Source organism: Trematomus bernacchii, unplaced genomic scaffold (assembly GCF_902827165.1).
Source record: "Trematomus bernacchii unplaced genomic scaffold, fTreBer1.1, whole genome shotgun sequence".
NCBI lineage: Eukaryota > Metazoa > Chordata > Actinopteri > Perciformes > Nototheniidae > Trematomus > Trematomus bernacchii.
In genome coordinates this window covers 2269845-2297777 of record NW_022987567.1, presented here as the reverse complement: position 1 = coordinate 2297777, position 27933 = coordinate 2269845, and the positions used below count along the sequence as shown (strand labels likewise).

Sequence of the window (27933 nt, the reverse complement as noted above, 5' to 3'; positions counted from 1 at the left end):
GTGCATGTGTATGCATAGCAATGCATCACTGAGATTGAAAGTGGGAGCACAGTCCTGAGGATTCATGAATTAGGTCTGATTTTCTGTCTGATTACACCATGACGGGCCACAGGGTGTCCAGTGTGTTTGCACGCAATGGGCCCGCGAGCCTCTATCTCAATGACATAGAGTTAGTAAGGTAATCACTAGAGACGGGATGGGGGAGTATGACTCAACATATCAGAGCCACAGAGCACAGGTCCCCTAAGGCTGGGCTGCCTTACAGGTTTATAATAATATTATTTCTGTTGTTAGAGCTATGATGTATTGGGAGGGGAGCTTGAGCATTGCACCTTAACAGCAGGCTGATGCTGTTACACTGCATCTTTAGAGATAATAGAGTAAAGAACTGAAAAAAACACACACACCAGTATGAACATGGTGGATGAGATGGCTTGTTATCAGTGAGGCTAACATCATTAACAATGTTATTTACCATTCAAGCTGCCATAACATAAGATTTAGACTGTTAAAACAGCATGAATTTATAGTACTGCCAAGATGTGATTGCTATCACATATTATTTATTTATTTGATTATAGAAATTATTTCTGAGCCTCAATTTGTGTAATGTATTGTGTTATGTGTTAAGATCTGTTATCCTCTTAAACTCATTTTTATGAAATACTGAATATGTTTCATGTGCTGTACATAGTTTATTTGAACGTATACTAACTGCATTATGAGTGTTTACTTAATTGTTAGCATCGTTATTTATTTGGCATCAAAGCTGATGTTGGTAAAAAAAATATTCTTGACATTAATTCTGTGCTAGTTTTTAACTTTCCTAGGTATTTAGAGAATGTTCCATTAAAATGAGGTCCATACATTATTAAAGCCCATCTCTATTTACAAAATAGATAATCCTTAGAGTGTTAGTTAAAGTTCAAATTAAAATAAGTGACCTAATACCTGGCAGTTAATGATAGCTGAGTCCCATCCATTTCCAAGCTATTGACATTTCAAGCCAAGGGATTAATGGAGCAAAATAAACTGCGAAAAAAGTGACACAAAGGGCTTGTGACACTGTTTGCTTCGGAATGGAAATCTATGTGTGCCTTTCACCGAGGGAAAGTCCCTTGGCGACTGTGCCCGATCCACCCCCATTTCATGCTTTGTCAACTCCGGGATGGAGTCATTCCAGACAGGGAGGAAGTTAAGCGACATAAAGACTTGACATCACAAAGCCAGAGGAAGTACGGAAAAAGGTTTACCACATTAACCCAGGAGACCTCGATTAGGTATGAAACCGGCCTCTAACAGATAAGGTGCAGTGGAATACTTCACAAAAAGATATACCTGAACTTATCATAACATCCCGATGCAATTCATTGACAGCTGTCATTTACAGGTGAGCTCATTCTGACAGCGTAAAACCTCAACCTACCTCAGCTGACATGAGTTCTTCTGACATGATGTCGTAAATATGGAAATCCACCAGCAAGGTAAGTGACCTCTACTTAACCTCGAAGGTGAAATAACGCCCTTGGGTATATTTTAGGCCAAGTTATTGAAGAAAAGCCACATACAAGAGCCTTAAGTATCTAATAAATGAGTTACATCTTAATACACAATGCACCATCATTACATTAGTGAGCTCCCAGCTATCCTCAGAGACGTCAAAGGGTCCAACAGTTCAAGTATGTTGGCCGCTCCAGATTGAAATGAAAGGTTGATCGATTTTTTGGCTGCTGTAACAGTCTGCCATTTAACATTTGGTCCGCCGGCATGATCTCTGTTTTTAAATCTCACCTAAAAATCAATTTTTATAGATCGCTTTCTGTCGCACTTAGTATCCCTTGTCGTTTTATCACTGAACTTAATGACGCCACTTATATCGATTTTTTATTGTTTGCCATTATATTGCTCTTCCATGCTGTTTTATTTTCTCACACTGAGTGGAAAAATTGCTCTTTTATTCCTTACATGCTGTTATTTTTATGGTTTCATACGTACGGTCATTGTATACTCTGAGATGCTCTTAAAAAGTACTCCATCCATTTAAAAAAATGATTACTTTGGTAAGATCATCATTGTCCTTTCCTTCACTCTTGCAGTTCAGTCATGCAGCCATTTTACATTATGCATGCATCAATATTCCAGGCTAATTAATAAGTCTTTGAGAGGAGGGTTATTGCTTGTGTGGCCTATGTGCTAAGTGTGTCAAACTGTATTAAGTGCGGGACCTGCTGATTAATCAATTATGTGTCGGTCCGTTGATGAAACGAAAATGCATGCGTGTTCTTTTGTAAAAGGTCAAGAGCAGCCGCGCTGCCGAGCAGAATGATTAATTCAATAAGAGCCAGCCCTCTGCACCTACAGGTTACATCAAAAGCACCGTGTTACAACACCACTGACTCCAGAAAACTCACTTTCAGAAAATAAAACTCAAGCTCAGCCTCATTGAAGCTGCTGCCATGGTTACAGGGGCAAAACTCATTAATGAACAATTGTTTTTGCGCATTTGAAGCAAATTTAACAGATAACCTCCATTCTATTGAAGTTGTTTGGTATATATTGTAGCGAGTAACAACAGCTTACTTTCATGACACTTGTTGCTATGGATACCATGCACTCGCCCAAGCCACCAAATCTCTCATTAGCAATTTAGCAATTTGATTCTATGGGGTTGGGATTTATTGCATCCGCCAATAACCTTTGTTTTCAGTTTGTTATTAATGAGCTATTAAGGATTATGGAAAGAATGTGACCTGTCATTAATGAAACTGGGTAGAAGGGTGTAGCATAGGCCAATTACATTTGGGCATGAATCTGAATTAAGAGCAAAGTACATATTTAAATGACATGTTAACATTGTAAGACGTGGCATTTGGCCTTGGCGGAGCTCTGTGCTTTATTTAGAATGAGTGAGCTAACTTTAGCCTTTTTTTTGTATTTACTTTATTTATTAAGGGACACATCAGTAAATATAAAAACACAGTAGCCCACAGGGTGCATGATGAAAGCAGCTCTGTTCTTTTAGCACATTCTTCGTCCCTTTTTTACTAAATGATATCTTCAAAACATCATGAGTCATGTATTCCCTCTACTCTCTTGAGGACCACTTTTTGAGCATGGTTTCGTTCAGTTTCCAAGGTAAGGGCCCATGTTGCAAGCTTGCAGGGCTTCATGTTTGGCTAAACTGATATAATCCAGCATTAGCCTGCTTGGTTTGCATTCCTCTCCTCTAGCGAGCGCACTTTCCTCATCCCCTACAGAACACTACAATCATGTATTCAGCAGGCATATATCTATAGTCCGCATGCTCATCTCCCGCTCTCCTAACTCCTATCTTTCTGTGATGAATGACACCCATCTCAGAGCGGTTAAGAAATGATTCTTCATTAATCTGAGTTGGCTGCTGTCATTCTGTTCACCGCTGCCAACGCAGAGACCCTACGACCCTTTTTCACACCAACTCACCCTGAAACAGGCGGAGAGGCAGCCGCAGCAGAAGTCAGAGCGAGGCTGTTGTCACCATGGCAACAGGCAGATTGACACATGGCTCTACGCTTATATAATTAGGCAGTTAGAGGAAATTGGAAGAAGTGGCAATCACACTTCACTTTGACACATCCCAAGATGCGTGTTGTATACATGGTGGGTGGAGAGTTGTTATGTATCAAGATATACTGATCTTTACATACAGCAGTTCATGTGTATTTATTTTGACTATAAAAAACAACAGTTATTAAATATCCAGTATGAATAAAGTGGGTAGGGTCAAGTTATCATCATGTTTACATCAGTTGTAAGAATTATTACATTGACTGTACTTTTGCAGCATATAAAGAAACCATTTTGCAGTCAAAGACTTTTTTTGGAGCTAAAATGCAATTTGCAATTACCTTTTGTGGAAGGAAACAATAATATTTAATCTTATGGAACATCAAATCCAAATCAAAGTTCATTTTCAGGGATCGAAGTGTTAAAATCCCCCATTAAAATAGTTAAAAACGATACATAACACACTATATAACACACTTCAGAAATGGAAAAACCCCAAAAATGCATAATAGGGCCTATTATTTATTCAATTTGTGTGAATACAAAAACATTTTCACTGTCACAAAGTGGGGACACGCATCATATTTGAAGAAAAAAAAGCATGCCCCCAAAAGGTAACCCATTTTATTTTAGGCTTGGGACATCAAGTTTGTTTATGATTTGGGTTAGGTAAAGGTTAGGGCTTGGGTAGGCATACCATTTTTAAGGTTAAGGTCAAGGAAATCTCATATTGAGTTAATACAAATGTAATCCTTAGTGACTCAAACATGTGTATGTGTGTTTGTGGAAACCCAATACTTACTCTGCCAGCTCTTCAAGGCTCCGGTACACATCATCCTCATTCAGAGCTGTGTCCTCCGATGGAAAAGGCCTGGAACACACAAATACACACAGAGACACAAAGAATGAGAGGGAATGCAAGCTGTGAGACACACACAACAGTGTCCCAGGTAGAAAATAACCAGCGTTTTCTCTCTGCCAGCTTGTCACTCTTCGCTCCATCACTTGGGCAGCACAACAGCAGGATGTATTTTACCAGACGACCCCATCAGTCACAAACAACATGGCCAAAACACATCAACACATTGCTGCTGACAGATAAAAAACCTCTTCACACGGCCAACTTTCTCAGGAATTCAGGGAGAAAAACTGCCTTTTTTTCCCCACCTGACGGATGGGCAGATGCCTAATAAATCCTCTCAGGGGGTTTGAGCAGCTTTCAAGGACCCTCAGGGGCATAGCAATTCAAAATATTGAAAATGACAGTTTAAAGCTGTCTTTCCAGCAAAAATGAGCTTGTCATCACTGTATACACAACTTTTCAATATAAGACAATGACATGCAGAGAAGGCCACATTAGCATAAATGTCCGCCCATCGCATTAATAACCTGAACGATTCCTCGCGATCCCCTTCTTGAATGTATCATTCCCGCCCACGCCGCGTCAACAATCACAATACTCCTGGGAAGTATAAATGGATGACTCATCGATTAGCTCATTAAGCGGGGTGGATTTATTTCTAATCTTTGTGAAGATATATCTGCTTTCCGCTAACATTATTGTGAAGTGCATGTTTAGATCTCGATTGGCCGACATGCTTTATGATGTGTTTTTTTTCTCCTTTTGCTGCTACAAATTATAGCCTATTAGCTTAATGTCGTGCACAATTGAAGCCCATCAAAGTCATTGAGGTAACGATAAGCACTAATCGTCAAACAAGCTAAAGTTACTGAAACGGAAATGTTGTGTATTATTAAACTAATCCCTCATGTTTATAAGAGATAATAACAATTATTTTTAATGATACAGGCTATTTGCATCAAGCGCTAAACTAATAGGGATGGTGAAATGTTTTAAAAATGCACTCATTAGCAGCTTTCAAAGTACCCAAATGCGACAATGCAAAAACATTATTTCAGTTTAAGTGTTTCTTTAGGCCTGTTGTGTTGTTTTCATCATTATAGCAGCATGCTGTTGTTACCATCCTCTCCTCAAGCAATAAATCCCACGCACAGCAGCATCCAACAGGGATTCCTGTTGCGGTAAACAGCCCTGTATGGTTGACCTTGACTCCTGTCTGAATAATGTAACTACTGAACACATGATTTGTTTTCTTTCTGTCAAAGAGCCACTGGACACATACACACACACATACACACACACACACACGAAGGGTTCTACCATTATTCAAGAAAGAGATGGAGAAAAGGATGAAAGGGGGCAGTGAGGGTTTCAGGCTCATGGGGAAAGTGAAGAGCGAGATACGCCTACGTGTTTGACACATAATCGGTAAAAAACAAAGCAATTACTGGACTGTGAATTTTGATATACATGTTTTATTCTCACCAGCAAAGTAAGTCCCTTCACAACATCTTCTGGGGGTTTGAAGCAATGGTTTTTGTACGTTTAGACATTTGTACTGTCAGAATATCAACAGTATTTAAGGTGCATAAAGACATTATGTGACTTCATCATTGACGCTAGAAATATTTATAAAGATAGTCGATCTGCAAGGCCATATGTCATTGATTTTGATCAGTAACCATATTGCTTGTTCTTACAAGAAATGCCATAAAAGAAAAATGATATTGGCTGAAAATAATTAATGTTTTCTGACAGTGCAATTTAAAATAATTTGAGATGAGGTACTGTCTTTTAAAAAGGCAAATAGTGTTCATTCTCTGCATCAGCCAATCAGCTTGCTCGTTCCTGACTGTGAGTTGGACCCAGGTACCCCTCAACAAAAACATGCCTGTTTGCTATCCTTGCTCCAAAATGGTGGAATGAGCTCCCCATTGACATCTGTACAGCAGAAAGTCTACATATCTTCCATCGCAAACTAAAAACCCACCTGTTTTGCCTGTACCTTGGCCAATAAATAAAAACAAACAAAAAATGTTTAGCACTTGAAACCAATCCACCAGTACTTCAATGGTTTGGCTTATTCCAATCAAACATAAGTGTACTCTTCTTGTTGTTTTGCGTTTTTATCTTAATCTCAAGTCGCTTTGGATATATGCTTTAGCTAGATGAAACGTAATGTAATGTAATGGTTGGTAGAGTTGCATGCATGTTTACCTTGAAAGAAAGAAGGTGGCTTGTGTCTAAATAATAGCCTCATAGCCAGAAATGGCCTGGTGATTGATATAATACACATCTATTGTATACATATATGGATGTGAAACAGTTCAAGGAAGATATAGTAGCAGGAAAAAAACAATAAAAAAACAACTGAATCTACATTTGTGTTGTAGCTGACCGTGAAGTTAGCGGTGAGAATTGGACAGTTCAGTGTCAGGGGCCAGACGTTCAAAGCTCTCATAAAAGCCCTCCACTCTTTATAAGCACTCAGCTTTGACATCTTTTGACTGTGTTTCATCCGAGATACGATCAGATGAGTGACGCTTTTATTGTGGTTCCCTGTCCTTGTAAAGATCCAATGGCGCTTGCCTGTTGGTGTGTGAAGGCCCAATATCGTACAAAGTGACATTTACAGTGTGTGGGTAAAAAATAATCGAAACAGTACTCTATCTTCTCATTTTAAATGTGCATATGTGTAAGTGTGTGTCGACCTGAGTGTATCTGTGTGACACCAGCAATTACCCTTTGTGTAATGAAAGCTGTGGTCACACTGAAAAGAGTGTGTCAGCCATCAAGTTAATGAATGCTCAGCTATATAGTCAAAAGGTCAGCTGGACACCCTTCAGGCATGTGCACACACACTCGCCAATACACACATTAACATGCAAAGAATCCTGCAAACTCAACACTTTTCTCTGATTCATTAACTTTGCTAACTTTACCATGTCTAAGTGGCTGACTTAATAAAAACGTATGTTCGTCCACGAGCTAATTACAAGTATTAATATGAAGGAATAATAACACAAAAACTGCCTCGTCTGATTTGTTACTTTCTCACTCACAGTTATGAGCAGAAACACAGAGCACAGAGGGGGGCCTTTCTCTGGAGTGCAATAACACAGCCGCGTTGATGATCCCCTCCAATGAAATGTGCATTATATTATAAGTTATTAATGGAGTCCCGCAGGGCTAAATTTAATTACATAGTAGTTTGCGGAGATGTGAGCTCGTATGCATCACCTCGGTGTTGCGGAGCCGAGCGTTGCCCAATGCTGCCGTTTTCATTTCGCCTAAATGGTACCACCAGGTGCAATTGAACCGTGTTTATAATTTGATCAGGAATCAGATGATGAGCCGTCTCTTGGCTTTTCAATAACGCTCTATTGTCTTTCCTGCACGCGTGATGTTCAGGCCTGTTCGCTGGGTGGTATACCAGAGTGGAAGCTGTGGTTGTTTTTCTATGTAATCTGTTGTCTATTCACATAGTGCAAAGTGTTTTTGGTTATCTTTTACACCTCTGATTATCAAGCACTAATGGTATTCATAAGCCCCTTTGAATTGGCTTATTCATGTGCTTTTATTATGTTTTTTATCCAAATGTTTTGAGACAAATTGAGTATTTAAGGTATTAGGAAGAAGAGTTTAAGTAAGGTATTTGGTCCGTACAGCGGATACATTATTTAAAGAATCCTGTAAAACTAGCTTTTTTTTAAAAATCTTTCTTCTTTCGGATGATTTCTCCATTTTCATAGCTTGTGTGTTTTGTTAGTTTACTTACATGTCTTTTTCATTACGTCCCATAAGGAGGTGATTTCTTTGGTCAGTGTGTCTGTTTTTCATAAGGATCACAGAAGCACTAGTGGCACAACACGGGGTGTAAGGATTTAGCATTGGAAAATATAAATAATAACCCAATCCATTTTTTTTATATAAGTTATACCAAATGAAAATGTTATTTTAAAGGAAGCTCATAGGAAGTCATAAGGAAATCATGGACCCTTACCAAAAAGCATTGCCTGTTTTTCATCTAGAAAATGGCTTCAAAAAGCAAATGATGGATTGGATTTGCAAGTTAGTTCGTGTTTTTCAAACATAAATGAAAAGTAGAAATATGTAAGCAATGTTGTAGCATGTCTTGGAAGGTAAACCCATGAAAAGGCCTCTCAGGGCATTAAAAAGCTGAAAAAACCCCACATTTCATTCTCAAATCTCCTCCATCAAATTATTTAGTCTTCTACCAACGCCTCTCTTATTGTCCTGCCTTTCTTTGCCTCATTGTATCATGTCTGATCTCTTTTTCCTACTTCCTTACAGCTAGTGCATGCATGGATGGAAAGTGTGGTCCAAGCTGGTCCCATTGATCCACTATTGTCGAAACAGCAGAACAACAGTGTAGCTGTTGGGTGTGAACGCAGCTCAAATGGTCAGCGTTGGAAGCAGTTTCACGTCCCAGGACACGGCTTTGTTTCTGCAGGGGTCAATAAATCGCTGGAGCCTGAGGAGGCTACTGCACTTTGCCACTTATTGTACCAAGCCTGCCCATAAGCCCTTGTGTGTGTTTGTTAATATGTGTGTGCAAGATAACCAATGAGTAAGAGCCTGTTTCTTTGCATGTGTGACTTTTTCTCACAACAGTAACTAATAACATTAGCACATGCATTCAAACGTGAGCAAAACATGAGAGTGGATGTGCATTGTGATAAGAGCATACTAATGTGTGTGATGTAACTCAGTGGCGTGAGGGGGCAGAGCTTTGCTGACAGGAAGTGGGAAGGGAGGGAGGGAAAATGCAAACATTAAGTCCTGACACTTTGCCTGCTTCTTCTACTCCTGCTGTGCACTGCATCCCACTAATCTTAAAAATAAATGGATGTCCAATTGCACATCCATATTGCCTCTGCACTGAGTATGTACAGTATTTCATCAAAGCAGGAAAATGTCTGATTTTGTATTAATCCTGATGGAATATATAACCTTCGTGTCACAAATGGCGTTTCATATACCACAGAAATACTTTAAGATGATAAAGTAAAGATGAAAACAATTAATAACACACAAAGATCCCCTGCAACTGTTGTGTGTGGGAGAGAAACTCCCTATAGTTAGCTTTTGGATTAAAGTCTTTGCAGACCATTTACATGAACAAAAACGTTAACAATCGGGCCTCTTTAAGACATTTCTTATGGGCTCAGAACAGTCTCATAATACACACATGCACACAGAAGGATTCACACTTGTATTTCATGATCCCCAAAAGGATTCACACTTGTATTTCATGATCCACACTTGTGTTTTTCAATGCACACACAAATGTGTTCCGTTTCATATACATGTAAATAAAATCCAAATACAGAAAAAAGTTTTACATATGTATTTTTGATCCACACATATTTGTTTTCCGTTTAAATCCCCTGAACATGCAAACACAAACCGCTTTCTGTGCATGGATCGCTGTGCATTCGTGTGTGGGTTTTTTGAGACTCCCCTGACGGTCACCCGATTCGTACTTGTAATTTTTTCTATCTATAGCCAATCAGATGTCTCCTCAATTCTAAGCCAATCACATGAGCGCGCCCCCACGAGGGTAGATTTCTTGCGTTCATGACGTAGCGCTTCATGTACGCATTTTGCGCTGTCCGGAGCTGACAGGTCCATGGAGCCTGTCTGCAGGCGCTAATCTCAGGACACCTCCACTCTCAGTACATTGCCACTTTCCGAACCATTAATGAATGCTTGTGTACACAAAAACGGCAGGCAAAACCGTTTTAAATGTGTGTTTCCTGTATGGCGAATACAGCTGCTTTATTTATGTCTGTATGAAGTTGTTGTGAGTGTGGAGGGAGCAGCTACAGGTTAGCTTAGCCTAATCGATCAGTGCATTACGAAGCCAGTGCTCGACAGTGAACTGTCAACGGGGGGAGCCCCGCCGGTCATTATCGGCCGATATTCACTCTTAATAGTTTGATCGGTGCTCTCTATAAAGGCCGATCAGGAGAGCTGGATCTGATCGATATGGACATAAACGCGAGTGAAGTTTTAGCGAGCTGCATGAGAAACTGACGGGCTGTCAGGAGAGAGGGAGAGAGGAAAATAGATGATCCTTACTCCCTTGTTATTAGCCATCCGGTCATAGTCCGGTAATTACCTGCTAACGGAAACTCTGCTACACAATTCTTCTTCTTCTTATTATTATTATTATTGAAACATGACCGGTAAGTTTCAAATTTGTCCGGTAAAATAAATTCTGTCCACCCTGCTCCGGACAGCGCAAAATGCGTATATGAAGTGTCATGAACGCAAGAAATCTACCCTCGTGGGCACGCGCTCATGTGATTGGCTTAGAATTGAGGAGACATCTGATTGGCTATAGATAGAAAAAATTACAAGTACGAATCGGGTGACCGTCAGGGGAGTCTCAAAAAACCCACACACGAATGCACAGCGATCCATGCACAGAAAGCGGTTTGTGTTTGCAGGTTGAGGCGATTTAAACGGAAAACAAATATGTGAGGATCAAAATACATATGTAAAACTTTTTTCTGTATTTGGATTTTATTTACATGAATATGAAACGGAACACATTTGTGTGTGCATTGAAAAACACAAGTGTGGATCATGAAATACAAGTGTGAATCCTTCTGTGTGCATGTGTGTATTATGAGACTGTTCTGAGCCCATCATTTCTTGGCCCTTAGAAAAACAATTATTTAACAATTTTGTGAGCAATATACCCATTATTTTCCTCTACATGGACAGCATTTATTGTCCGCCAAACTCGCCAAACTTCTGATGTAGTTTCTTAGCTAGTTCCCACCATAGTGTGGTTTTAACACATTAACCTTTCAAACAATAGTACTCTCAACCTTAAATTCAATCCAAACCACTACATGAGCACACACAAGTCTAACATATATATTTTAGAAAGTTAGAAACTCCAGTACAGGATTACAGATATCCCTCAACATACATGCTCCTCATCTGTTCTGGTTCATGCTGAGCTGAGCTCTCTCACACTCGATGACCTTGATCCCCGGAGCTCACCTCACACGCTCCACTGATGAACTAGGACAGTAAAGCGCAAGCTGGTTGATGATTCGGGAGGGGGAGGGGGGGTTAGCTGAGGACAGTAAAGATAAAGCGGTAGGAAGTGGGGGGCTGAATAACAGGACAGTGGATCACGCAGGCTTATACTGTAGATAGCAGTGAGTAACACAAGGTCAACTCTGAGGACACAAAGCTACGTGGGCCTTTAAGGCTGTTGAGTGAACGTTTTTACAGTCAGAGATAAGAGACAGATGGATTTAGATGGTAGCCGGATGCAGTCTTGGGGTGTTTCTCAATCGCGAGTAAAGCTGCTGCAGAGCCACTATTTCAAGCATACTACGTCATCGAGTGCCGCCAAAGTACTGTTCCAATCTCCAGCATACTTGGAAATCTACCGAGCCCGGCGTACTCCGTTTGGAGAAATATCGAGGCTGCACATGAGTAGACTTCGCGGTCTTAAAATCCCCACAATGCTTTGCGCACGGACCAATTTCCCCAAATCTGTGGCGGAAGATGTAAGGCGGGGCCTCTCATATGACGCACACCTGCACACTTGGTAGCCTGTTCCACTCTTTGTTTTCCAAATGTCAGGAAGTATTCTTAACTCGCTTCTGAAGCAAGATGCTCGGCAGACATGTGCTACCAAGCTAGCGTACTTGCGATTGAGAAACACCCTTGGTCTCAGAAGTGGAGGAGGTGGGCCCAATGAAGTCAGAAGTTGTCAAAATTGACCAATTTAGAAAAAAAAGGACCGTTTGGACTAAGATACAGCTCAAATCAGTAAAAATATGATCATGTCTTTGTTCAAATGCAGTTGTTTTTATGAAAATATGCTATGCAAATGTATCCCACTGTTGAGTCATATACACATTCCAGTTTTTATGCCCCAAAACATAATGTAGATAGAAAAAAATTTTTATTTCTGAATGAATTTTGTCAGTCAACTGAGTGTCGCAAAGGACAAAAAAACGACAAAAGCAGCAGCCTTATCTTTTTGTAATTTTCAACTCACCTGTTTTAAGTAAGATGGACAGTAAGAGAGCACTCAGAGAGAGATGAATAATTCATACAGAATTTAACTGAACATTTGTCAAAGTGAATAGGTTAAAAGTTATGGAAATGTTTTTTTTTTTTTTAAAAGACGACAATTCAAGCATCCCGTAAAACTGACTAGAGACGACAGAATGAAAGATGAAAGTGAAATGGGCAGATTAATATTTGATGCATGCCCATTGAATATCTGGTTGTGCACAATTTAGCATCATTTTTCAGACCCGGGCTGGAATACTGACACAGTGACAGAGACATAAACTATTGATGCAGGAGAATAGTGAACACACACATCAAAGATCAGATCAATGGGGCTTCTACAGAACGTCAATGGACATGCCTATGGCAATTCGACCCAACACAGTGAGGTACTCTCCGGCCATTTTAAAACTCAATGGATGGCCTGATGTGCTGTCCATACTTTAATGATCTAAGACTGTGGGGTTATTGTCTGGGAACTAACGCTAAAACATCCTTTAATCACTTTGTAAAACAGTTCTCTACTTTCTGTAAAGGGACATGGACACCCAACCAATTATGACATTTCACATATTAACCAATATAAACCCAAAACCTGCCATGGGTTTGGAAACTCGTGGTTTCATGACAAAAAAAAGTAATACCATTTATTGAAGGCAGAGACTAAAAAAACAGACCTAGACAGTTCTTGATCTTAGACAAACACATCTTTAAGGAAACATAACATATTCTAAGCTTTATACGGTGACATTTCTAGAGAATCTTACTTATGTCTTAAAGAAATTAGTTTTGTTCTCATTTGTTTGAAGAACATGTGGAGTTCCCATTCTCACAAGCTGCCCTCTTTTGAAGCTTTACATACATATAGAAAACATCCTGTAAGACATGGAGGTCAAATGAAATGGTTTCTGTTTGGCCTTTGCAACCTTATTCCTAAAGGTGTTGAATTGGAGGGAACTGCTTACATGTACAGTATGGGAAGTGTTTAAATGAGAAGCCACAAGCCTGTACACAGTTTACAGGGACTTGAAAGTGAGACAGATACGTTCTGACAGTTCAACGGGTCCTTTGAATGCTGCTGACCTTGCCCTCCAAGCAGTATTACTAAGAAGTGGATGAGGAGACCCTTTAGAAAGGTTAACTGGGGTCAGTGAACAACCATATTGTGTAAGCGCTCTGCTGGATAGTAGCAGCCTGTTTGTGTTAGATCATACACTACATCGACCCATACAGGACATGTGTCATATGCCCATGTGCGCATCCTGTAGCGAAAGCAGTAAGAGTCAGACTTTTGCTTAACGCTCCAATACGCACCATGTTAGATGTTATTACAGCAAAATGTCTATGCACTACTACCAATACCACTGATAATCAATAGTTAATTCTGTATTTCATTGTTTTGATGCCACATTTCAACAAATGTCACCAACCTTCCCTAATGAAAAGCATGAAAAGTCAGTTAGCAAGCCACCTCAAACAGGGCAATTGTACACGAACGGCTGAGCACAGAATGACGGAAAGCTGAAAAAGAAAAGTCCTAGGTGAAGGGGGTGAAACATCCAGAAAGCTGAGGGACCAAGAGATTTTAAATTTGATAAATTGAAGGTAAGAACCAGATGTAGAAGGGAAGTGGACTTCCATTTATCACAAGGCGAGAGGTTTTAGTATTCAACATCACACACAAGGGGGCACACCTCCTACACCAAATGAGAAGGGTTATAGGTGTTTTATCATGATGAAAGGTAGACTTCAACAACAACCCTTGGGTTTGTATCAGTCTTTTCCATTTTGTGGCAAAAAAAAGTAACATTTTAAATGAAACAAATATTTAAAATGTAGGAAAATCAAGCTCTTTAAGATAATAAAGAACAATTATAACCAATTTCCAAGATAATAATGTAGGTAAGATCATTTTGAGGGAATATAGTTTGGTATTGGTATTGGTATTTGTTAATGGCCCTAATACCTTAGAGCTTAATAAATTGTATCTTTGGGAACTTACATAATAAAGTCATAATCATTGATCCCCATGAGGCAGTTGTGTTTTCACATCAACAGTTCAAGCACATATTAGTAGTTAGGAAAGTTGGTCCAATTACTTAAACAGAAGAGTTTGAACCTAAGCTAATATTGCAATATTTAATTTACATTCAGATTTCTGAGATTGAAGTAACACAGAATCAGTGTGACTGGCATTGAGGTCGAATATGTCTTGATTTCGACAGCATAGAGCAAAATAGTCAGTGTGGACAGGCGTATAAGGGAGCAGTCAGCATGTTGTGTTGTCTTTATTAATGGCAAGGGACGTTCTCTCCGTCACTCTCTCTGTCTCTTTCTCCCGCCTCACCCTCCTGGCACAGTTCCTAATGGGCACACTCCATCTACACTCATTACTCAGATGGATAAAATGGCTTTTCATGCAACGCCATTGAGTCACCAAGCGCCAAACTGATTGAGCAAATGAAGAGAAATTAGAAACCCATTCCAGGCCTGATAATTCTCTCAGCTCCACCATTATCTGTGAGAAATGAGAACCCCTGCGTATAATGTAGCATCCTGACTCAGACAGTAGTGTTTATGATGTACTTCTACTGTACTGCAGCACTGTTTGAGTGACATATGGAAATGTGTTGTTGGTTATTTAGTGGCCTTGCAAGTGGCTAAAAGCTGCAGCTAATTGCCTAAAAATGTAAATTGACTTGTAAATGAGCGCCAGATGTTAATAGCCACCTCCATCTTAATGCAGGCCCACAAGCAAATGTGGAATACATTCAGCCAAATGGTTTCACAGATACTCTTGAGTGCTTTTGGTTGTTCAAATGATAAATGAGAGAGTTAAAAATGAGACACATACCTGATGCCTTTGATTTGTGCAATGCTGTGGTGGGAGATCCTCGAAAGAGCGGAGATTACCTGAAACAAACAAAGAAAAATACAGATAAACATACAATTCCATATTGAAAAAAAACATCACTGTTTCAATTTTTCTTCCGCCTTTCTCTTATCAGTGATAACTTGATTATACCGTAATATCTTTTGCATTTTATTGTTATTATATGCAGCACTCCAAGGAAACATTTGGAATACTGGGAAGATAATGGGATAAAACAAACAAACAAAACAGTAAAAGAAGCACAATAAAAACAGTCAGCGACACATGTAATAAAAAGATAAGCAGCATTAACTTTAACAGTAACTACAAGAAAAACCATGAGGGGCCAAACAATAAGAATATCAATTAAAATTAAAATAAACACAGTCGAAGGCGAATATTAACTGTAAAAACTAATCATCAGAGACAACAATAAAAATCAACTGTAACTACACATATAAAGGTAATAATCAACAACACAAGTACAAAACAGGTTTAACATCAAGGTATCAACAAGTTAAACGTCTAGGGCAGGGGTGTCAAACTCAAGGCCCGGGGGCCAAATCCGGCCTGTGACTTCATTTTCTGTGGCCCACAAAGAATATAATATGTTTATTATACGGTTACATGCCGATTTACAGAAGCACGTAGCCCATAAACTACATGTCCCACAATGCATCTCAAATTAGCCTTTTTTTCCTCAGCATTTTACTATTTTTCTTCAAAATATTCATTTTTTTAGAATTTGCCTTTTTCTCAGAATCTGACTTTTTTTTCAAAATTTCACTTTTTTTTCTTTTCTTTTTTCCAGAATTTGGCTTTTCTTTTGAAATCATTTTGTCAAATGCTCACTGAAGAGACTTGCAATTATTTGCCCTAGACCTCTGCTTTCAGACATAGTTAATTATGAAGTTATTACCCTATCCGATAATAATCCAATGCAGAGGCAATAATGTAATATAATACATTATTTTATATATATTAAATATTTATATATGTATTTTTATATAGTCTTATATATAAAACTGGCCCTTTGAGTGCAGCCAGGATGCTAATGTGGCCCAAAATGAAATTGAGTTCGACACCCCTGGTCTAGGGCAAAAAAACTTCATAAGTAACTAAAGATTGAGTCGTCAGATGCAAACAATTAACAAACAACAACAAAAGTAACACAAAGGGTAACAGTCAAAGCACCAATCAACTACAAAAGTAACCACAAAACAAGCCATCAAATGAATGGATGAATATTAACAACTAACATCAAAAGTAACTTAAAGACAGCAGTCACAGCGACACAAATAACTAGCTAACAAGTCATCAGAAGCAGATAATCATCAACTAACAACAAAAGTAACAAACAAAAAAACAGTCAAAGGCACCAATCAACTACTAAAGAAATGAAGTCCACAGAGGAACGGCTATTATCAAACTACTTTGTATGTGCTACCAGTTTAAAGAAAGTATGTTAATTTTAGTTTAACATTTACTCTTCTTTGGGGCTGATTATCAGACATTACTTGCACGTTTCCTAGCAACCCCTCTTGGGCGTATGCAGTGCCACGAAGGACTGTGTGTAAACATAATGCAGGCCAACATGTTAATGGTGACATTCAAAGACATGTGGTGCACAGTCACGGATGGATGGGTACCACTTTGGTTACATTACACAACAACACACACATCTAGAGTCCATCCATCTTTTCCTTATTTTACCTAACTTCAAATATTCAATAGTCTGTCAACCCTCCAAACTTCCCCTTTCTTTTTTTTGTTTTGTTGAAAAAAAAGGTTTAATGTGTGCATGTATTTATTTAAGCTGATCTAATGCTGCTTATGAGCCACGCGCAAGTGGCTTTATGGCTGAGGACTACAGATGGCGTGCTTGCAGAGTCTACAGAGGCTAGTTCAGGATGATGAGGGAACCACCTTCAAACTCACACACACACCAAAACGCAAACCCCGTCTCCTACGCCTCATTACCCTCTCCTGGGTGTATTTCGGCTTGCGACGCCGTGGCAATGCCAGATGTCTCCTCGACAGGGAGGAGAAAATTGTTATCTCAACCCCACTTACTCGGCAGGTGTGTCATCTATAGCCTCTCATCAAAGTCCCTCTTGTCTAAACACACAATGCGACCATCTCATCCTTTATGGCATTTAACATTCAAGATGAGCTAATGGCTGTTGTGAAGAGCAAACCACCACTTTAGGACTGCAGGGTACTTATGTTGAAGCACTTTTGACCAATTCTCCCTATTCAAGTTGTTCTCATGTTTAACATAACCAGTTGTGGAAATTGGGGGGACTACATAGGGCACTATTATGGAGTGCGTACACATCACATTCAATTACATCTAACCTCTCAACGGAGGGAAACCTCAACGGGGCTATTGCTCGACAGCATGATAAGAGGTTATTTCACTGTATCGCTAAATACCCGTGTAATAGGCAGTCATGTTCATGCTTAATGGTTCCAATAAGGGGCCAGTCTACCATTACACACCTCCTTAACATATATTCCAACTGCTCTTATAGAAAAACAAAAAGGAAAGAGAGACAAAGAGGGAGATGAGAGCTTGGTAATTTAGCTCAATGTCTGTTTAGCCAATGGTTCGGGTGTTTGATAAATCACGGCGGATAAACCCATTGTTCTGCTGGGTGGCATGCTGCCCACCTGGCAATGCTGCAAGGAGGGATCACATATGGCATCAAGTATGATTATATTCTGTCTTATTAGCCTACATTGTCTTTGTGGAACCCACACTAACAATTCTAATTAAAACATAACAAAAGCAAAAGAAAGAAGCAGCGAGATGGATATATTGGTGGATACATTCAGTGTTCAATAGCAGTTAATATTTTATGCCGGGTACTGGGACCAGATCCGGCTAAACTCAGCCAGGTTCAAAGGATAACAGAGCTTTTGGCTTGGAGCCAGAAAGGGTCGCAGCGGGGCCAAAGCCATGAATGTGCCAAAGCCGAACGTGCTAGCGTGACGTTCTAACATCACGGGATGAAGTCTATTACTATTAAATGTCTAGTTTACTTTACATTAAAGAGTTTGTTCTCATTTTTTGTTTATGTCAGAATCTTGCACGGCATAATGTGAAAAATATGTCTCAATACTGCGAGTGCCGTTCGTGACTCCCTCTGGCATCGGAGAAGAAATGCTAATTTGCAATCTGTCTTCAGGGCAGCTGGGGAAGTAAAAATGTGTTCTCACATTGTGATAAGTGCCTTTAAATTACACGTCTTATTTATCTATTTATGTAGAGCTGCAGACATACTGTAGTAGGGTAAACGCATGGTATTATTTTGTTTTATCTAATAACTTAAAGGAATAATACACCTAATAGATACATAAAAGTTGCACCTTACACGCCTGGAAGGTGAATGATTTGTTTTACCTTCAACATTTGTTGTGCTTTAAACTATAAAGGTACCTTTTTAAAACACTTTTTATGGAGCCGACTTGTTTAAACTGTCTCATAATACCATATTCCTCAAAGGTGGCATAGGTTATCAAAGGTTATTCCTGATTGTGCTTTTCTCTCTTTCCGTCTTTCTGTTCCCCTTTCTGCCTCTAAAGGCCGCTACACACCCACCTGAGACCAAATAACGTGTACCGAAGGCGTGCCGACTTTTACGTCAGCTTCGTCGCCTGCGTCCGCTACGCCGCCCGCCTACGAACACACCGCAAATACTTCAGTCGACGAGTGGCAATAACTGTCCTTACCAGCAGGCAGCGGGAGTGTGAACAGCCAATCAGAGTGATTGCTTGGGCCGACTTTCTCTGACCTCCGCGGGAGGCATCAGGAGGTGTGAAAAGGTGCTGTAAAGAGACGACGGTGCGGGACACACCAACCTGAGTAGGGCGCCGCGAATGCCCGACTGCCTCTGACGGCCTCTGACTCCAAAAATCGGGTTGGTGTGTAGCCAGCTTTACACAATCCCTTCTGATCCTGTGGTTCACTCAAAGCCTCTGAGTCTCTACACATTATTAATTTCCCCTTCATCTAGTTCTCCCTGGGGGGGTCTTAACACTGGTGCTAGCCAGCGAATAAAGCTTCTTCTACTCTTCTAGGAATATAGGAAGGACAAGTAACACGTTGGTAGGATAGCTTGGATTTCTAAAGCTCCTCAGCAATATCTTACCTTAATCACCCCCCCTCCCCAACACCCCCACAGCCCCTGGCATTCCCTCACCTAAATCTGACCCTTTGACACATGGTATAAGTCAGACAGCTTCACTGATGCTTGCTGTTTCTGCATGAGACTGACATGCAACATTTACGATCCATTCAGCGCTTAAGATGTTTGAATGCAAGGGTGTGTGTGTGTGTGCATGTGTGTGTGTGTGTGTGTGTGCATGTGTGTGTGTGTGTGTGCATGTGTGTGTGTGTGTGTGTTAGGGCAGGGATGAAGATTGTATCCATGGATTATCTGCAAGGATATGCCAAGTGTTTGCAAACACACACCACCCATACACATCTCCAGATTCCCCACATGTGGGCCCAGCTGGGGCCAAGCGGAGCCTTATGTGACCAGCCAATCAGAAGACCTACTGGGTTACCCTTGGCAATATGGCTAGACTGAATATGCATGGTCATCAATTACAATGTCAAATCAAATGAATCTTGCGGCCATATGCTATTAACGGTAGGAGTGCGGGGGTGTGATTTGATTAAGATCGGAAAACTTGCACGAGAGGGCTATTGACAGTCCATCAAAAGCCACACCCCCCACCGCCAGTTCTGTTTATATCTGATGCACTCATGGCGTGATTATATCTCGCACCGCAAATCAATTCATGCGTTGGAAGTCATCCAAAAAAAGAGGCTGAGTTAATGAACATTTCATCACATTACTGTTATGCATTTTCTCTCTCCCTCCCTCTCTCTCTAGGCTCTTCTTCCAACAGCCAACTCCCACAGAGAGTGAGATATTAATGGAGTATTCACACTTTGATAGGACAGCATTGCTCTGCTTATGCCAGCCTGCCAAAGTGGTAGGCACGAAGCGAAAAGGGGCACGGAGCGGGAGAGCCGAGAACAGATGGCTGAGTGGGAACCCTGCGTGCCCAACATCAATAATAGACAGACAGAGGAGGGACGGCGAGTGTGTGTGTGTGTGTGTGTGTGTGTGAGTGTGTGTGTGTGTCCCACTGTCCTACTGCCTCTGGGAGTTTCTGTCTTTTGACAAACCTTCTCTTATTCTCTGACTTTTTATTTTCTCTCTAGGCTTTCGTCTCTCCTTTTTCATAGTTTATTTTTTTAGGCACACAATTCACACACATAAATGTATAAAATATTACACATGCAATAAAGCAAAGTAGCTTCCTCTGAAAAAGTACATGTACATAACTTAAATGTTTGTTCACACCCTGAGGGAATATTGATTTATTAAAATTATTCAGCCTTTATTCACACAGCGTGGTCCTACAGATGTGTTTACACTATTTTGCATAGGTGCTCTGTGGCAAGTGCTACAGAAAAAGTTAACATTGGGATTTATTAAAACTTTACTTCACCAGGTAAATCCCATTGAGATTAATAATAAAAAAATTCAAGGAAGCCGTAGTCAAAGAAAGTACACACAAAAATGAAATACGCGCAAATATTTTAAGCATATAAAACTAACACATCTTTATTCATTTAATTTAAAGTCTTTGGGAAAATATTTGTAAAAGGAAAATGCCAAAGGGGTAAAAAGACAAACCCCAATTAATAAGTTGAATACAACTATATTAAATTAAAGCGTCATTCAGACATTAAACACATGAAATGATGATGACAACTATCCATAGCCATTATGGATTGATACACATGAGCATATATATTACAATTAAACAGCTATACACATAGACTTCTACCCTGCTGAATAAAAGAGGCATTTTAAAACACAGCACAAAGCCATATGCCATGAGATGTTTCAATTCACACACTGCCTCTCTAATGGGTTCTTGCGTACCTGGTCGATGACGCAGCATGAGTGCAGTGCAAAAAACCTCGCATGAATGACTGATTAGTCTCGAGCATAAGCTCATGTTAAAGTTGCTGAAAGCCATGAGGAGCGGGGGCCTGTGTAAATCCTGATTGCAGTCAGATTGGCACCTGCCTCATAGCACTAAATCCTCTCAAAGCAGACCTTCCAGCTGCTTGATTACAGGGGATTTCACCGCGTATGTCCAGACAAGAAAAGAAAAGCTTTCGTGCTGATCTAAAGGAAAAGAGAGAGTGACCCAAAGACCCCATTAAGCATTGGCGAAATGACCGTAAGTCTATAGAGGGCATTCAGCCCACACACAGAATGCCACTGACACGGCACTTCTTGATTGCAATTGAGTGTTAGCTTAACATATTGCTAAAGATTTTTGTTCAAAAAAGGGCTTTATTTTTCTCGTGCTGCAGCACCTCTTTTCACCCTCTGTCTGAAACCAGAGCCCAGTCTGCTCTGATTGGTTACTGGCCAGATCTGCTGTGATTTGTCAACCGCTTAGAGATGTCCCAGCTCCTTAGTCTATCACGTACAATGTGTAAGAGCGCTAGCCAATCGAAGCACGAGTGTTACATAGTGATGTCATTATGTTACGGAAGTAAACAACAGAGTCCAATGGAGGCGTTTCAGGCAAGGGGGGGGGGGGGGGAGTGTGTGGGAGAGAAACTCCCTCTGGAACTTTGGGATTGTAACCTTTGCAGACCATTTACTTCCCCAAAAACGTACATAACACACTACAGAAAAGGGCGAACCCCAACAAGCGTGATATGGCCTCTTTCACAAAACATTAGTTTTAAAGAAAAAAAGTTGTGCAGTTATGCTCTTTCTACCACTATCAATATGAATTATTGATGCAAATATCTACCGTCAAATCAATTCTGGAGCTTATTTAGCTTTCGGACCTTGCACATTGATTTCATCTTAACCTGTGCTCCTTGAAAGGAAAAAGGGCAACCGTGGCTAATATGTGCAAATCGTACTCCATAGATCGCATTGGCCCGGTCAACACCTGCCAATGCCACGCAGCGCTGTCCATGACCTGTCCCATTTCACACTGAATTACCATACATGGGTCTGCTCATTTATGCGTGACTCGTACATGTGTGTATCAGCATGCACCCAGCTAGAACGTATTCCAATGTGCAGTGCATGAGCGTGCTTTTTTTTTTTTTTCTTTCTACCACACAGGCATATGCGCACACGCAGATCAATGGTGCACCGGCCTGTAGAGCAGGCAGTAATGGTAAAGAGACATGTCTAGGATGGGGCTTAAGGGGAAGTCATCCAGGTGTCTAAAGGTCTAGATAAGAGGATGAAGAGGAGAAAAATAGGCAAGAAATAAGCAAGAAGTGAAGCTGGATGTAGCAAAGGCCTGGCAAAGCCTCTTATGGCGCGTTTCCACTACAGCGCGCAGCCCGGTTTAAGAGGGCTGTGACGTCAGCGGCCCGTCTTTGGTTGCGTTTCCACTTGGCCTAGTACCGGCCGGCGGGTCCTAATTCACAGTTTTTCTGGCCTCATAAAATCACGGGTCCAGGGCCAGAGACAACGAGGCTGAGTCGGGCTGAGTATGCTAAACTAGAGAGAGCATCGCTTGCAAGGGGGCTACAGCTACAACAAGATGGACCGTGATTTAATTGTAATACACGTTTCAAAATGATGCCGAAGTAACAACATACTGATACCGGTTAGTAAAAACCATGAATTAATGCTTCGTCAAGTCTGCAGACAGACGGCAGGCGAAAAACCTTTTAAAATGCGTGTGTTCTAAATGGAGATTGGCTAAGCTAACGCAGTATATGCTCCGACCGTCCACACTCACAACAACGGCCTACAGACATAAATAAAGCAGCGACTGTATTCACCATGACACAGGCAGTCTGTGGTTTGTACTTGTTTAACTTTTGTCTAGTTTCTGAACATATATGAGGAGCTGTGAGCTCTGAGTGCTAACAGCTAACGGCTGTGTTGTTTTTTCTGGGGTTCTCTGAAGATCACGTCACGGCTCCGCCTACACTGCGTTACTATAGATACTGCCCCAGTTCCTAAACTGTAATGGAAATGCGCCATAAAGTGAGCCAGTCCTAACGAGGCCCAGCCATACCGAGCGGGGCCGAGCGAGGCCGTGTAGTGGAAACGCGCCATTAGAAGAAGACACTGAAAAAGACCAAAGAAAGGGAAATAATGTGACACTAATGATTTCACATGATGACTTTGTTCACCAAACCCTAACTCTAACCTAAGTAAGATTACCGTAGACCCCTGGAATGCATCCGGCATGGCTTTTTACACTCTTTTAACTAAAGCTGAAACTCTGCACTTAAACGTCAAGACTCATAGTTCAATTCAACACCCTTTTTGTTGCTACAGTTTAAAGTCAAAACAAGTACAAAGGTGATAACACTGTGTGACTGCGCTGTGAAATGTAGAACAGCAGGAGAGGCCTATATTTACTTTCTATGTGCGGAGCAGTTCTTGTCACCATAAAGCAAGCTAAATGGTTTGGTTGACAGGAAATGCTGCTTGAATAGCTGTGGACATGTACATTTATGCAGCTTAACTGAATGGCTCATGATTGTTATGCTTATAGCCCATTTCGTCGCAAAGCTGGTCAATTTATAATTATATAAGGAGGCGTTGTGTTGAAAGTATCAACATTACGCCTTGTGTTTGGGCTCGAGGCTCAGTGGGAAGGTGGGAGGTTTCTGGGAGCGAGGGGGTGGCGGGAGAAATTGGCAGGCATATGGTGACTCAGCAGCGGGAGGCGGACGTAGATCCCTCCACTGCTGAGCGGGCGAAAAACTAAGTTCTGGATATGGTTACTGGTGGAAGTATGGATGCTTTTAGCTGACTGTGGCCTGAACGATTAGATTTATAGGAAGTGTTTGAGACTTTTATGTAAAAAGATTGAATATTTTATTGAATATATCAAGTGGTATGAATTTAGACTTACATATGAAAGATCCCTCACTTGCAGCTTAAAATGTTGGCAACAAGTTAATGAAGTAGTGGGAAATAACTTAGAACATAACTGATGTAGTGTTTTGTAATATTTTTACATACTCTATTATATACAACTATTTTAAATATGTTAAGTATGCTACTTCTGAATGGTAGCCCCCTACATTTTGGAGAAAACATTGTATTTTTTACTACATAACAGGATGATATTAGTATGTTGATATGCAGTACTAGACGTGTAAGTAAGTATATAAACATTGTTTTTCAGACCTTTTACAGTACATGCACAAAATTATATATAACACACTACAGGAAAGGGAAAACCCAAAATAGCAAAATAGGGCTCTTTAAAATGCTTTTTGTTAGCGATAAAACTGATTATGCTATTCTATGATAACATACTCCTGTGAAAAGAGACGCTAGGATTTACCTGATAAAACGAATGTAGTTTACCTAATTGAAATTTAAATGTAGGACTTTCTAAGGGTATTTTCCGACTTCTATGTTTAATTAAGTAAAGGGTACTTTTTCCCCAACTTGTTAAATGTGTGAGGTTGAACGTCTGTGTTTCCACCCAGAGTTGATGTGATCTGTGCATGAGCCCCCTAACAGCAGACGTCAAATATAATCCCATGAAGATTCTTGAGGTGAGAGTTCAATTAAATGTTAATAAAAGGCTTGGGTATTGCAGTGATGTGGTGAATGTGTGGCTGTGAGGAAGCCACATGAAGCCCAAAGGGGTTCAATCAGGGAGGTGAGTAAATAAACTGCTCTCACATTTTGAGTCTGCCTCCAAATCTCCTCCTGCGGGCCTGACATGACTACAGGGGCGTCACGCCGGGCGCGATGGCAACAGCACAACTTGCATTCACACGTCTTTGAACAGAGCAGCTCTTTAGGGACATGGTGGCAGCTGACAAAACAGCAAACAGTGTGAACAAGTGATGGAGAACAAACCTCGCCTATGTAGATGAATTCTTCATCTAAACGGACCTGATTCATTTCACAAAAACAAAGAGGCGGAACGCTGTGCGTGAAATTATCTCGCAATGAGGTGAAAATATGATTGAATGTAGGAGCTGAGCCAACACAAGCACAAATAACAACAACACATGGCTTCAAATTCATCTGTAGGGAACTTTTTCATTATAAAACCATTACGCAGGGTGGGTTATCAGTACAGGGGCATCTTTTGCTGAAGGTTACCCTGAAGTGAGAAAGAGATCAGTCGTGCAATCTGTCATTTTTCTCTAGCAAAACAGCAGGTCAATTCCTCGCACTATTACTCATGATTTCAACACACTGCAGAGAGAAATCAAACGCTTACTCAAAGTGCTGAAAAGGCTCAACTAAAACAAAAATAGAGAAGGAAATGAAAAGCATGCACGCTCTGTGACAGCATGCGTGTTTTGGTTGGCCCAGTTCTTCAGTGTGTTTGACATTTGCATGCTAAAAGGCCCGGACCTCCCTCTGTGATGAACATTTCCAGAGTGTCATGCCATATTTTCATAGTCTTTCATCCGCTGTTATGAATAGTTCAACCTACTGGACCAACTTTGACATTTTAATCAGCGCCACGCGCAAAGGCGTGTACAGGAGGCTCTGTGACAAATGTGTCATTATGAATGTTTTAATGTCATCCCTGGTTAAGTTGAGTCCCAAAATACAAACAGCTGTGTGAAATACGCTCAGAGGGAATTTGGTCCAATGAAGCAAAATGTGTCAATTAGGTCAGACAAAGTTTGAGCAATTGGAATCCTAGTTGTTTAAAATATGGCTTAAAGAAGAAACCTTTATCTGTGATTTAAAAACCGATCAATACAGCAGCTAACTTATATAATCTGCTCATATGGGTTCATCGGATATACATCTATATGTGCAGTATGTTGGCACACTACTCCAGGCTTTCCTGGCATCATTTGATTTGTGTTTTATTCTTTTCAGCCATGCAAGAGGCAGGATTTTAGGGATGGTAATATCAGTTGTGGTTTTCATCACTCCACTGCTATTACTAAATGGTTTGCTGGGAACTTCTGTTGAAACATTCATGGTTTCCAAAGTAGGAAGCGTACACATTTGGGAATACCCTCAATCTTTCTGTAGCTATAGTACAGTAGTTTCATTTACCCTGTGAAAAAACTCTTATATCAATTGACTTGATGTGTTCCGAGCTCTTGTTAGGGAATTCATGGTTGCCAGAGGATGTACCCTATAACATTCAATACTTGGGTTGAAAATTAGCGAGTTAGTACATGATAATTGTGATAATTACTGAGTTTATTGTTTGAGTTTCGGTGAAAGGTAGAACCAGATGAGTACTTTTCGGACATGTCATATGTATTAACATTGATTAATTTATAGCGTTTACAAGCTAAACAAAGTTGTAAGTAAACATCATATCTGTTGTACTGTCGTGATATGAAATACGTCCGCTGCCTCCAATAAAACAGCAATTCAATTCATTGCCCCCATGGACGGTGTACAAAATGTCTAATACATTGTTTTATGCTTCATAGAAATGCATGAAGACAATGCATTTTTAATGGTTCAATAATTCAAATGTTTTTAAAAGTTTGCGTTTCATTAATCATCAGGTTCAATGCCCTCTCCTCAAAAGAAAGCAAGGGAACATATCTTCTATCACCACAAAAAGAGCATGCAGAAGAAGGTCTGTATTTCTTCCACTTTAGGGTGACGGATGATAAACTGCTCACCTTTTATTCTCAGCTTTCAACATGTGTATCATAAGCACCTTGGACACATGCATTTGTTACATGCATGTATTTCCTGTCATATGCTTACTTGAACAATTGTAACTGCAAGCCGTGCATGATGTCTGTGTTTGAAGCTGCTGGTGATGAAGCATTTGTTCTCAGCTTGTCAGAGCAATGATTTGTTTTGTTTGCTAGCTGTTTACAGAGCACTTCCGGCCAAGTTGCCATACAACACTGTCTGGCTCACATCTCAACAGCAAACAGATGCTGCCGTCAGCCAATCCATTAGTTATTACACATCCTGCGCTGCTCTTTTTCAGCTGCGGTGGGCTTACACAGCAAGAAAACAGCAGCAACCACAACAACAAGAATGTAGAATAATATAGGAGCTGTGATTTACCGCCAATTCCATCTAGACAACATGTACGCATAAATCCAATATTTTGAAAAAGCAATGCAATAATGTTTAAAGTAACCAATTTATTTGCCAAAAGCACTCAAAAAACCATCTAACTTCCCATTTTCTACAGCACTCTCAGGAAAAGATCTTGTCGAGGGAATTATTATAACACACTTTGCAAGAAATAGAAAAGCAAAGTCTAACTGTTTTCTCATGACCTGTACCGCAGACACATGTCATAACATTTAAAAAGCTTAAACACGTTTAATGATAGTTTTACAACCCAGAGATGGATATATAAACAGGCTTTTATTACTATCCTGGGAACATATCCATCATGAATATCCATTGTGGCCTAGGTTGACTCGGAATTTAATGTATATATGTTCCCCAATTCAAAATAAGTGTCTAACCCATGAGTCATGGAGTTATTATATCATTAATGTCCTCTTCAGACCATTTATCATAGGTTGGACATTCATTTCTGTTAAGTTGATAAATGGTTGAGTCTT

At 40.3% G+C, this 27933-nt stretch overlaps 1 protein-coding gene across 12 annotated transcripts in view; it reads right to left on the bottom strand.

The window, feature by feature from the left end:
* vav2 (vav 2 guanine nucleotide exchange factor) overlaps positions 1 to 27933 on the bottom strand; it is a 200014-nt gene that overhangs the window by 37901 nt on the left and 134180 nt on the right. For all 12 annotated transcript variants that reach the window (XR_004555512.1, XM_034125851.1, XM_034125856.1 and 9 more), the window contains exons 3-4: positions 15336 to 15394; positions 4349 to 4417 (exon numbers count right to left, since the gene is read on the bottom strand). Coding sequence is in view for 11 of the 12 variants with exons in the window: in XM_034125851.1 (XP_033981742.1) it covers positions 4349 to 4417; positions 15336 to 15394 (128 nt within the window). In the remaining variant the exon portion in view is untranslated. The remainder of the gene's footprint in view (positions 1 to 4348; positions 4418 to 15335; positions 15395 to 27933) is intronic.